The sequence below is a fragment of the Sinohyriopsis cumingii genome, chromosome 4 (assembly GCF_028554795.1).
Source record: "Sinohyriopsis cumingii isolate HCF-2022 chromosome 4, ASM2855479v2, whole genome shotgun sequence".
Lineage (NCBI taxonomy): Eukaryota > Metazoa > Mollusca > Bivalvia > Unionida > Unionidae > Sinohyriopsis > Sinohyriopsis cumingii.
The window spans coordinates 68700166-68714617 of record NC_142964.1 but is presented as its reverse complement, the minus strand read 5'-3'; the positions used below and the strand labels follow the sequence as shown (position 1 = coordinate 68714617).

Below are 14452 nucleotides of genomic sequence, written 5' to 3'. Positions count from 1 at the left end.
ATTGTCCCTACACCTACTCTCAGACAAAAAGGGAAGGGTTGAAACCATTGAGATGAAATCGAACAAATATACTGTCCATCACACCATCTGCACTGCCAATACACACACACACACACACACACACACACAATACCAAAACGCCTTGTATAGTCTCCACACACCAAGCATCAGACTAAACAGGGAATACGTCAAACCAGGGAGATGTAATCTAACTAACTTACTATCCATCACACCCTCTATAATGTTCGTCAATCCATTCAAACACAATCTAAAACGCCTTGTACAATCTCCACATAGCAACTATGAGACTAGACGGGGAAGGGTTCAAACAACCTACATCTAATGCAACAAGCATACAATCACACCATTTATATCATCCAAAATCCATACACACTATTCCAAATCCCTGAACGGCATCATCCAATGTGTGAGTGCGTGAGTGTTTTTCAAAGTTTTTAAAAATCAAGACAAAGCAACAATGTATGGTCAGACTGACAACGCTCCCCATTTTATGCCTAAAGCATGTACATGACGGAAAACATTCATCCGATTTGGTATGAATGAAAACATCATCCAGGTCGATAAAAAGAGGTGAAGGAGCATATGTTCACACAGTTTTCAATAATACCACAACACAATACCATTTCAAACGTCGACATCTTTAATTATCAGAGAAACATTCCCAAACACACAAATCAACCGTTCAACAATTGTAAACATGAACGTATTTACAAGGTTGTCAACGCTGCGGAGTTAAACTTGACATCCACTTAACTATGTCCTTTGGCTATTGATGCACGCTACGTTTCCTAGCTAAACACAAAAGATAACCATAATGTTCACACAACTATCTTTCTACTTTATCATCGTTTCTAGCATACGCACAATCAAAACAGGTCAATACATGTTCTAAGAGACATCCAAGACTGCACTGATGAAAAAAACATAGACAATAATGCCCACACACCATGGAATCTGCTCCTTTGCATCTCACACTATTGAGTCCAGTCAATTCGGCATTTCTTATCATACAGTCAATAATGTCGGCTTCCAAAGAAGGTGATCCATAAGAATCAAAATAGTCCGCTCTCTGATCGCTGGGAAAAAATTGCTACCCATTGGGTTCCTGGTTGATGACTGTCGTCTGTGTTGGTGACATATGCTTGCATGTCTTTAGGTTGGCAATGAAGAAGTTCACCCTAAACACATACCACATGATTCCAAGAAGCAGTGTACTAACTGTGCGTCAGAAGGCAATGAAGTTCACAAATATCCCGTTTGTTCACAAATAATATGGAATAGTAAGGTAATAAAGAGCTATCTGTCTCAAGAAAGCTTCGATGCGTTGGATCTCCAGAGAACTCAGCAGAGTGTATGGAACTTTATGCAATTGTTCATACGACTTTGTAAACAATGTGTTTTACTTTATGTATCTTTGTTATTTATTTGGAAAAAGAAAAATATGGAAACATACATGATTGATTAGTCATTTAAGGCACTGGAATAAGTTTCACAAGCAATATGAAATGAAGATGTCTGTTGCAGGAACAATCGTGAGTGGTGTTCAAGAAGAGGTGTTCATTATCAGAGAAAAGAAAGACATCACATTACCCTGTACTGTGTCCAATCAAGACAATAATGTGGTAAATTGTTTTGCTGTTATTTTTATGTCATTATTCTAGTAGCTCTTTAACCAACCATTCTATGAAAATATAAAAATATAATGAAAGAGAATGTCATATCAATGATACTATGTGATGATTACTTTGAAAGATGGTTTTCCACTGTATAAAAAAAATAAATCATGTGATATGTGATGGTTCTTCGTGTCGAATGGTAATTTTTTTATCACATAGTTGGTACACTTGAATACAGTGTTTGCAATTTAATATTTTTGATCTATGAACTCATTAATACATCACTTTCTGTGAATCTGATTGGTTGATATATGCCCATGAAATCCTGTATTGTCATTACTGACTGACTGCAAACCTAAGGATATTTTATTGCCACCCTCCCCTTCCTGAAACTCTTTCCTTTTTATGCTATTACTATCAACAATATAGCGGCCGGTGGAGCAAGACATCGGGACTATCAGAAAAATGCACAGTTATGGTTACGTATGTCACATATGGACAAATTACCTTACATTACTAAATTTTTTAAACTCCTTAAATAATGTCCATCTTATAAAATAAGCAAAGAAAAATTAAATACATCCAAAGATTTAAATTGCAATGAAAAAAAAATAGAAAAATAATATAAATTAAATAAATGTTGAAAATGGGAGGGGATGGTGATGGCTAATTGCTGCTCTTAGTACAAGAGGGGGATGAGCTTCTTTTGATACAATTTTTCAATGTATCAGTCAACAATGTTCCGTGTAAATAGTTAAACAGAACTTGTAAATATTTTCTTTATCTTTTGTTTCAGTTGTATTATCCCTTTAACAAAACAGAGTGATTAATACACTTATTTTAAGTACATAATAAAAGCTTTTTCATCGAGTATTACAAATTATTAAATCTTCGTTCATGTGGCATAGAATGCCCAAGTGAGCTTGGGCATCCCGTACCACGTGATCTTGGGTCCAATGTTTTTCAATACTCAATTAATCACATATGCATATTTACCAAAAGCAGGTTCTATACACGTACAGTATTATATGCTTCATGTTAGAGATGTTTTTTCCCAGTATCACACAGCGTCACTTGATGTACGATATTTGTTCATGTTTCATGGACCTTCGTCATTACGAATGGTCACGTCATTGACTGTTGATTTGTCACAGTCAGTTCCGAGCGTAATGCAGTTTAAATTAATGATTGTTTTATTGCATACTTTAACCAAAACGTAGTGGAGGATAACTTTCTATATAAAATTGAACAATTCCCATGTTAACTTTATTAAATTGCATTTTCTTTTCTTCTCTAAAATCACGGAAGAAAACAATTACATAGCTTCGTTCATATGAACTTGAAGCTTGTATGAACCAGCAAACCTATCAGACTTCCATTTCGCGTTGGTCAATATGAGGATTTGGAATCAGAAAACTTTATTTTCACCTCAACAAAAGTCCAGAATAGTATAATATTGCACGCGTTATATCAGTCTATGACATGATAATAAAAACTATTCTCTGTCTGTATGGGTTCGAGTCTCGGATTCGGCCCATGTGGGTAGTGAGAAAGCTAGCCAGTAGCTTTTCGTGGGTCCGTGGTTCTTTTGGCGATTTTCCCGGGTTTTTCCTCTACCATTAATACTGGCCGCCATGTATAACGAACCTATCGTGTGCTGAAAAATGGCGTTAAAACCGACAACAACAACAACAAAAACTGTATCATATTTCACGCGTTATATCAGTTTATGACATGATAATAAATACCGTACAACTGTACAATATTGCAGGCATATATATTACTCTATCAGCAGCAGAGGTGGCGAACAGACCATTTGTCTGAAATATCATTTGCTTAAAATATAAGCTTCTTCCGAAATAAAAAAATAAGGTCACTAAACCAAAGCGTCTAACTTAACCGAGTTTTTATCGAAATTTGTGTTTGCATACCGGAGGTCCCGCCCCCTCTGCTGCTGTAATTAAATCATCATTATATTAATAAATGCCACAGGCTAGTAAATCTCACACCGCTAGATTAGCTCGAGAAAAACTAGAAGCAATTATGAAATTCCTTCCTGTTAGAGATTCATTTAGAAAAAACCTACAAGCGCAGCAGGAAGCACAAGTTGAGTACGAAGAAGACACTAAAAGGTTATTTAAACCCGTCACTACAGCTACTGAAACAGCTGCAGCGGCTGCTGAAAAAACTATATGGGGAGATATTTAGGAGGATTATAAGGAGAGGAAAAAGGGTATTTGTCCAGTATTAAAACAAACCGCTGAGCAAACTGAAAAAATAGCGGCGAGAACTAAGAAAACAAAAAACGATTTTACGAGATCTTCCAACTGATATAGCTGCAGCTCAACATCTACCCGTCGGCGAAGAAATACTTGAAGGTATTGGTAAAATTCGTACTGAAATAGGTGATATGAAAGATCGTGTACCAGAAACACAAACAGAGCAAGCCAGGGCTAAAGTTGATATAAAAGTTAAATTTACCAGAAAAAATATTTACGCCATAAAGGAAATTAAAGACACTGATGAATTAGCTAAGTTTGCTGTGGCAAGCTATGATCAACGAGACAGAGTTTTAAAATCCGAGTATGTCAATGATGCTATAATTCGTGAAAATTGGTACAAATGGATATACCGTATAAATTATGGAGTTGATCGAGTTAGAAGCAATGATACTAGATACATTGCATTTATTAAAGCAATAAATAGATATCCTGAAATACAACAACAAGTGCAACTTTCCTCACCGCACTAATCTTCTTCATCAGGAAAGTCAAAAATCTCTCCACCGCAGCAGCAAATTACTCACCCGCAATCTCCAGAAGAAGAGTCTGATAATGGAAAGTGGTCTTATTACCTGTCCTTACAATGTTCTTTCTGACGTAGAAAGACTAGAAATACTGATTGGAGGTAAACGAGCTGGAAATAATTCTTCAGAAATTGTTAATGAAATATCTGATATTTGTCGAAGATTATTTACTGGCGGTATTATGGATCGTAGCATTTATCGTTCCCTTATTGATGAAATTGCTGATGATTATCACAGCGACTAAACAATTAATTAATCAGTATATAAAAATGATTATACACACTGCTCAACGTAGACCGATCATGGTCAAGGTAGTAAACTCACGACTGCCAAATTACAAAACAATTTACGGAGATGGACTTGGTGATGTTGTTCAGGGTCTATTTAGAAGGATGGCTCCAAAAGCAATACCGATTGGAAAACAATTAGGGATGAAGGCTATTGAGGCTGTTCGTGATACAATTCCTGGCGCTATTGGAATGTTGCCAGTAAAGCGTTCTCGACAGTCAAGGACAGACTAGCTCAATTAGTACGAAGAAAACAGCAGCAACCAATGAAACTGGCCAGCACTGAAGTTATGCCCGCAAATGTCAGTAAAATAATAAATGAAGCCGCAAATAAAAAAAACTAGCGGAATTATCTGAAGAAGCAGAAAGAAATATAACTGCAAATTTAATGGCAGGAAGTGGTCTTCATATCAGACAACGATAATTTAGATCACCATTTGCAAAAATGGGTAATTATAACAAAATGTTCAAGCGTATATCCGACCCAGCATTTGACATGGATACCCCGGTCCTCAAAGATGAATCAGTACGTGATTATCAATTTTATTCCTATGACGCAAGACAACCAAATCAGCGGGGGAGAATCGAATTACAGGTTCAGGATACAAGTAGATATTTCTTACCCGCTGAGGCGTTTATTGAAGTAGAAGGTGAACTTGTAACGAATGTTGCGGCTAATACGCCATATAATGCCAATTTGCGAGTTGGTTTTGTTAACAACGGGATTATGGCACTGTTTTTGCCATACATGATTGATGGAAAAAATATTGAATCAATTCAGAAGGATGTTGATGTTGCTACAACAATAATTGGTCTAGCGAGATATTCTGATGATTACACAAGATCAGCCTGTCCAACAATGATGTTTGCTGAGGATATTACTAACCACGCTGATGATGTTCAATATATTAAAATACGGACAGCACAGGGTACTGCAGCCGATCCACAACCAGTTGATTTTGAACATGAAGCTAGACCAGGTGTTGCTTTTGATATTATGGGAAAAGTTAATACAACTTACAACTTAGGATTTGCAACACGCCGAGCAGCATTGTTCTGAGACGATAGAACTTTTTCATGTGTAATTACAGTGTCTCACATCTTTGAATTTTGCAGAAATGTTAGAAAGGTCATCTTTGGAGCTAAACACACAGTTGTGCTCGTAAGAAAAGGGGGTGATAATGATGCAATCTGGCGAGGTGCTGGTGTTGATGATGCTGGTAAAGTAAATATAACGAAACTTTCATTGTGGACGCCTGTAATGAATCCATGTATTGCTGAAGAACAAAAATTACTCTCTTTTACTGATCAAGGCGGTAAATCATTGCTAGCATGGTTAACAATAACCACAGATGCTGTTCAAAGTAATGTTAATGGTTTATTCACATGGCATATAGCATCACAGCAAGGTGTTTCTGCGCCACGACATAGTAATCGATTTAATAATCAAGAACGTTCACATATGATATTTGACAAACTTGGAGTTGATGAAGTTTTCTTGCGGATAAATGGACATCAAGAACCAGCTGAAAATGTATTGTAAAATTTTGGTCAAAATCACGTAGCGCGTGCATATCATCGTTTGATGTCATTTATGGGACGTGATCAAAACGTGGATTCTGGGCTGCAAATATCACAGTTAGATTTTATAAATCTGTATCCGATTTATTACTTTTCGCTGGAGCATCTTGATTGATCCGAGCAATCCGTCGTTGATATACACTTTCGAGCTTGTTTTAGTTGCTATTCTTGTTGTTGTAGGGTTTAACGCCATTTTTCAGCACACTATAGGCTATACATGGCGGACATTATTAATGGTGGAGGAAGAACCCGGGAAAATCCCCGGAAAGAACCACCGACCCACAAGAAGCTACCGGCAAGCTTTCTCACATAACCACATTGGCTGAATCCGTGACTCGAACCCACGCAGACAGAGGTGAGATGGCAGTGATCCGTAACGGAGAGCGCTTTAGACCACTCGGCCACTCGGGGCCCCCAGCTCGTGTTAGTGACCCGCCAGGTGGTGGTGTCCTCTACAGAGCAATCGCGGTCATACACAGCGATAAAGCAATGTCACTTGAAAGTGGTAGTGGTCGAGTGAGAGTCGTTGATGCACCAGTGGAAAATCTATAATCATTATTTAGAGCGTGGCAAGTATTTGTCATAAAATGCCATATCATCACGTTAGTGTCAGTCTGACTCCGGGTCAGATTAAAAACCTTCAATCAAATTCAGCAAAAAACTGCGGAATGAAAATATCACTAAAACGAGATCAGATCACGGGTGGTCAAAATAAATTATTGTTATCAGAAAGTCAACTTAAACATTTCAACAGCGCTAAACAATCAAAGACAGGCGTAAAACTTAATCTCTTAGCGGGTGCGGTTAAAGACTCAATTAAAACAGGTGGTATTTTTTTTTACACTTCTCGCGGCTATTCCAGCATTAATGGCCGCAGCCGCACATGCCGTAGCAAAGGCAGCTGCATTAGGTGCTGTTGGAACCGCTGCTGCAATGTCATTAAAGAAAGCAACAGGGCGAGGATTTAAAAAAGAGGGACCGGATTAAGATTACCGGGATCTCGTTGGGGAAGAGGTCTGAGGCTTCCAGGATCACTTCTTTAATTATTTCAGCATCAAATTTTGATTTACTTCATGCTGCTAAACAACTAAAAATAGAAAAACTTCAGAGGTGTTTTTATGCGAGATCAATTGCCGGACATACCAAACAGCGCTGAAACGGGTATTATTAATCTTGATGATAATTTAGGACCCGGTACTCATTAGGTATCATCACAATTGATCCACATGGAATCGTTTATTTCGATTCGTACGGGTTAGCTCCACCTCGTGAGTTTATCAAGTATGTCGCGCCACTTCACGCAGCGGTTTGGTATTCAACGCTACTAACACAAACAATGACGGATCCGCCAATATGAGGCAGTGAAGTAATTAATGTACTCGACGCTATATCAGAGTCCTCCGCGGCACCTCATAAAGTCGTGCATGATTATACAAGTAACCACTTCCATTTGAACGGATCTTAAATTATAATGGTTTATATTTACGGAAGATCTTCTTCTACCAGTAAGAAACAAAAAAGATGATATTGATTTGTCGAAGTACGCGACTAAAGATGAACTCGCTGATATTATGAACCTGGCTGGAGTTGACCGAGATGAAGTTGTTATTTTTCAGGACCGATACGGAAAACTAAAAACTAGCAATATCAAATGGAATGATATAGTTCGACGAGTACTCGGTGTGGTCTCGGATAACATTCACGTGTTTACTGACGGCGGTAGAATCAGGGATTCAATTATATCGTTTATAACCATCAGAGATCAAATTGCAAAAAGTGTTGCTAATCGCTTAAAAAAATACCGGTGACATAATGACAGGTGAACTCATCCTGAACGGAAACAACATGACAGTGTTAAGAGATCAAGCATCCGAGGAAGATGCCGCGACGAAAAAATATGTGGACGTCGGCTACAGCACCGTAGATGGTAAATTATCCACGTTGCGGGCCGAGTATGATGTGCACGTAGGCGCTTTTGGAAGATTTCGAAGAAATTTTCAAAAATCGATGAATCCATAGATAAATTCTTCGGCACTCCGCACGCCGTTGACATAAAACTTTCTGATATCAAAACTAACCTAGACGCAACTAAAAAAACACTGGAAGATGTCGTAAGTGGAATTCCTGACATCGTTAACAAAATTAGTCTGATTAAATTTTTAGACGGAATAACTCCCGGGTATATTACCAATATCGTATGCACAGTATCATCTGGATTCGCAACATAGTCTCTGCAAAATAAAAATATTAAATATACTGCAACAGTCACTGGTGTATACGGGCTGTCTGTGTTTAGTGCTGCAATATTCGAGATTTTCAGTTTCTGAAGTTGTGTCTATCATATTAAATAAAAGGAAGCGAATAAATATTTATTCTGGAAGCAGCTGATAAGAAATTAACCGCAACATCTTACTGGTGGTGTCTAGAATATGTAGCTGGAACACCTCAATTGGTTACTATATAAAAGATAATGAGTACCTGAGCATCGCAACATTACAGGTACAATCAAGCACGTGCATGGCAAACGAACTTAAAAAATCGAGTCGAACAGTACACGGTAAAAATAAAGAAATATTGACGATGACTAGTTATCGTTGACGTAATCGTTTATTCAGTATCCGCTGTTGTTCCACCGGATTATTATCATCAACAATAACAATGATGGCGCCAGTAGCCGTAACAATCTGTATTTCAGCTACAACATCAAATGCAGGTGTGCTTAGTATCATTGCAAAAGAAGATAAGTACTTGCACGAATAAAGAAATATCCGATTACATGATAAAGCTGCACACAGCGACGGTAGCATACTCAAAGTTATCTTCGTTGTTATCAGTGAGTCTTAATGATGGAACCATCTCCGATTTTGAGTTTACAGAAATGATTAAAATATATGACGAATGCGATGGTATTAAAGGTACAAATATATTAAATAATGACATCACTAGAGCTACTCCATGCCGATCGTGACAAACATAACTGCACCAAAAACAACGATGATCTCAGTAAGTTCGACTAATCCTGAATTTGACGTTAGTTTTCCGACTGCGATTCTAGCAAAAGAAATCGCACTGGCAGAATTACGAGTATATTACAGTTGGCCAAATATCAGATCGAAATCATTTAATGGTACACCAGCAAATAACTCGCTTGTATTTGCTAAAAAAAATAAAGATGATGGAACACCTGACTGGAACGTTATTGTGATACCCACTGGCAGTTATGAGATTGAAGAGATCAATGAAGAATTTGCGCGTAGAATAAAATCAATAACCGGAAAAGAAGGAAAAATATAAATTAAAGTTCATGGGCCGACGCTATCTTCTGCGGTTGAGATACATTTTCCTGATTGTGCCGTTGATATTTATCGATCATCAATAAGATCCGTACTAAGTTGGCCTGATATTGTGCTAGAATATCATGGACCACCAGAACTACGTCGGGATGATTTTACAATAAATGAAAAGAAAATTATAATAACTCCAGAATATCGAGGCAAATTCCTATGGAGACAGACTGGAATTATCAAAATTACTGTTGCTCCTGCTGGTGAACAGCTTCCTAGAATAATAGAGCATTTGTATACCCATGATGATAAAATGAATCCAATCATCGATGAAGGATTTATTCAGTCATATTTCGATCCTGTTAACTCTGAATTTAGACAATCAGTCAAAAAAGCTACGAAATTTCTTTTCTGACACCACAAAATGCTACAGTGATGATGTGAAACAACAATTCGTTGAGACGATAAAACATCTAAATCAGATTATATCAGATCTCAGATACATCAATAAAACTATCATTTGGATTATGATTTACTACGATGATGCTGATTATTATACAAAACCACTTACAACAACGACCCCTAAACGATTGTTTTACAATCATTACAAAATAACTGAACAACAATTACCAACATTTGTAATACCAGGGATTTATGCCGACAAACTAGTAAAATTACTCAGCGATATTATCAATGAGAACTTTCCTAAAATCATCGAATCATGGAGAAAAATGACTCCACCTCCGGTTATTTTAAGACATGATAACGATCAATACGGCGGCGGCAGACATATCTCACTAGGAATCGTTAATATAACATCAACAATCGCGGTTAATCTCGATTGTGATGTGATCGATGGTAGCTATCAAATAGATCTTGGAAAGTCAAATCAGGCTCAACAAGGATACATTTTATGCACGTTCACACCACAAGTTACCCCTGGGTATTTGATCGTGCAAGTACCAACCAATCCTGTATATATGCGATGTCATAATAATTGTTAACACGAATAGATTTTAAGTTCACAGACCACCTCGAACGCTTGATTGACTTAAGGGGAGAGGAATTAATTGCGAATCTGTAGGTGAAATCGTAGATTTTTCCGAAATATTTTATTATTGGGGTAAATGGTACTCAAAATTGTGTAAATCAATCAGTTTGGTAATTTTGACGGGGTGAATGGTACATAAAATCTTGTAAATCAGTCAGATTCTTCGTTTTGATGTGGCAAATGGTACTCAAAATCGTGCAAATCAATCAGATTGTTGATTTTGATGGGTAAATTATACTGAAAATCGTGTAAATCCATCAGATTGTTGATTCTTATGGGTAAATGGTACATAAAATTGTGCAAATCAATCGGTTTTGCAATAATTATTGTAATCTGAAATATTTTATTCTGAAATAATTATTATTATTTGAAACATTTTCTTAAGAAATATTTTATTGATTCAGAAATTGACTGGGTAAATAGTACTCAACATCGTGTAAATCAATCAGTTTGTTAATTTTGACGGGGTAAATGGTACTCAAAATCATACAAATCAATCAGTTTGTTAATTTTGATGGGGTAAATGGTACTCAAAATCATACAAATCAACCAGTTTGTTAATTTTGATCGGGTGGTTCGTACTTAAAATTGTGCAAATCAATCAGTTTTGCAATAATTATTATAATCTGAAATGTTTTATTCTGAAATAATTATTTTATTATGAAAGATGTTATTCAGAAATATTTTATTTATTAAGAAATTGACGGGGTAAATGGTACTCAAAATCATGTTACTCAATCTGTTTGTTGATTTTGATGGGGTAAATGGTACTCAAAATTGTGCAAATCAATCAGTTTTGCAATAATTATTATAATCTGAAATCTTTTATTCTGAAATGATTATTATGATCTGAAATATTTTATTCAGAAATATTTTATTATTATTATTGGGGTAAATTATACTCGAAATCGTGTAAATCAATCAGTTTGTTAATTTTGAAGGGGTAAATGGTACTCAAAATCATGTAAATCAATCATATTGTTAATTATGATGGGGTCGTTGGTACTCAAATCGATCAGATTTTATGATAAATAAAAAATATTTCAAAATTATAAAAAATATTTCAGATTAAATATATCTTTACAATTCATTTTAACAAAAATAAACAGTAGCATAATGAGCGGTTATCAAGTTCATGGGTTCCTGCACTGGCCTCTGTGTCTCCATCAATTTCATGGGTTCCTGCACTGGCCTCTGTGTCTCCATGGGATCCTTTGTTTGAGACATTTTTCTTCATCTGAGACTTTTGTCTTCATTTGAGACTTTTGACTTCATTTGAGACCTTTCTTATGGTCTTTCTCGGCATGCCATGATCGTTTCTTTTAGCCAAACATTCTTTCTGAATGTTTTTTTTCTGTTTGTTGTGGGCACCCATGTGACATAGGGCTTATACATCCATGCTGTTGTTTCTTTTAGGGGCGATGCGCCAGTTTCATGTACACACCGCAGGAGAAAACCGGGGTTGCAAAAATGCACTCACACTACGTGGCTTTTGTAGTGCGAGATGTACACGGGCTGCTTCCTGCACCCACTTTATAAAGGAAAAACTCTACATAGGTACCGTCGACAATATGCCCGTTACGAGATTCGAACCGCCGACCACTTGACGGAGAGTCAGCTGCACTAACAATTGCCCCATGGTTCTAATCTGCTTGTACATGCTTCAGAAGTTATTATATAGTTAACCATTCGCTGAAGAAATCAGTATTGGGTATTTTCCCCCAAATACAACTGATTTTCAGTTCTGAACACAGATAAAACGTATTTCTGCTTAACAAGTCATATTTAAAAAGTCAGTTATTTTTCGGGATAATACATGTACCTGAAAACGATTCGAAAAACGTTCTGGCTACTTGCTATTTGTTTTATTAATTACTATCGCAGAAGACAATACAGATGAACCAGGAAAACCGAACGAATTTAATAAAATAGAAAATACTGTTTCTTTAAAGTATATTGTTTGTGCTAAATATACCATAATGACAGTCACTGATATAAAAAAGGGAGATAACTGCTACTCTTCTTGAATGACAACGGAAAATAACTGATATTCTTTCCGTTAGCCAGCTCTAGACAAATCAAAATTAAATAAGTACGCTTTGTCGAACTCAACTGACTTTAGAAATACAAAGAACAAATATTATTTACAAGTTTATATTTATGTACAACAATTTTCCGCTTACGTAGAGTGTTTATCGTAAACACGTCTGCGGATCCGTCACGTTGTCAAAGGGAAGTAATTTAATTACATGACCGTGCTCAACGGAGTTATCTCCCTTCTTCAGGTAAGTAGTATGCAAGTACAATACAGACCAAAAAAAATGTATTAAATAAATGGTTAATAAATATAATTCGAGGTAAATATTAAGTTTTACATCGGTGTTAGGATATCATGAAAACAGACGTTTCATGGTGTAGATAGTTTATGTCATTAACAATAATAGAAAATAATTTTTTGTTCGTACTTTTTGGGAAAGGTAGTTTTGGATGCACTTTCTGCGACGGATTTACCACACGCCGGTTAACATCAAAATATCTAGCAGCTGCATACATTGATTGAAACATTTTTTCTTCATCAGTATCTACATTTGTAAATTTAATAGCTCTCCTTGCAACTATTTTTTTCATATTTACCTGTCTCTTCCCGTGCAGAGTTCTCGCTTTGTGTAATAGCCTGAAGATTGAATAAATTGTTATCAAGTTTATTTCCGTTAGTATGATCGATCAAAAGACCGTCTTTGATCAACCCCTTGCGACACTCGTATATGAACCGACGACAGTAATAATTTATCTTCCCGTCAGCAGGAAATCTATGATAACAAGTATTATTAACAATACCAGCTGTTGTTTTTAACCTGCAATTTCTGATCACACCATCACGACTTGCTTCGTATTTCGTTATTATAGGATACGTTATAAACTCGTTGTTCATATTTTGCTCCATTTATATAATAATAGTATTTGTTTAAATCATAATTTACCTGAAAACTTATTTAGATAGTCCTCTACGGATTTTATAGATCTGTCACTGTCATTATTTGTTTTATCATAATATCTTTTAAGCTCGCGTTATTTTTTCCACCACAATTTGCGCATAATTGTGTTTTCCTCGTACTCCAACACCACATCGCAGACACGGTATTGGTCCCAAGCTTCCACGGTGGGGGCCCCGAGTGGCCGAGTGGTCTAAAGCGCTCTCCGTTACGGATCACTGCCATCTCACCTCTGTCTGCGTAGGTTCGAGTCTCGGATTCGGCCAATGTGGGTATGTGAGAAAGCTTGCCAGTAGCTTCTCGAGGGTCGGTGGTTCTTTCCGGGGATGTTCTGGGTTCTTCCTCCACCATTAATACTGGCCGCCATGTATAGCCTATCTTGTGCTGAAAAATGGCGTTAAACCCTACAACAACAACAACAACAACTTCCACGGTGAACGCACTGCAAGTGTTGTCCGCAGAATTCGTCTTTACAGGATTTATTACAATGAGTCAATGAACCGATCATCAACCATTTGCATCGAGACGTTATACATACTCTTTTTGATTCAAATACTTGTTTGAAATATAATATGAGCGAGTTCGATAGATTATCCAAAATCAAGCTCTGGAACGCAGATAAATTTAATCTCGACAAAATATCTCCCGACCTACCGATGCGAGATCTGGTTCATCCGAAAAATAAAAGTTTGATTACTAAAATTCACGGCGCCAAGAAAGAATTTCACACAGATGGTACATCTCATGTATGGTCAACGTTCAAGATTATACGCAACGGCGTCATCGACGCTACGATGAATGACAAACGAGGAG

General features: G+C 36.8%; 1 protein-coding gene across 1 annotated transcript in view; it reads left to right on the top strand.

Annotated features, from left to right (window-relative positions):
• The window catches only part of LOC149801396 (lachesin-like), a 44273-nt gene that overhangs the window by 5232 nt on the left and 24589 nt on the right, over positions 1-14452 (top strand). The window contains exon 3 of the mRNA XM_089955476.1: positions 1546-1643. Coding sequence (XP_089811602.1) covers positions 1546-1643 — 98 coding nt within the window. The remainder of the gene's footprint in view (positions 1-1545; positions 1644-14452) is intronic.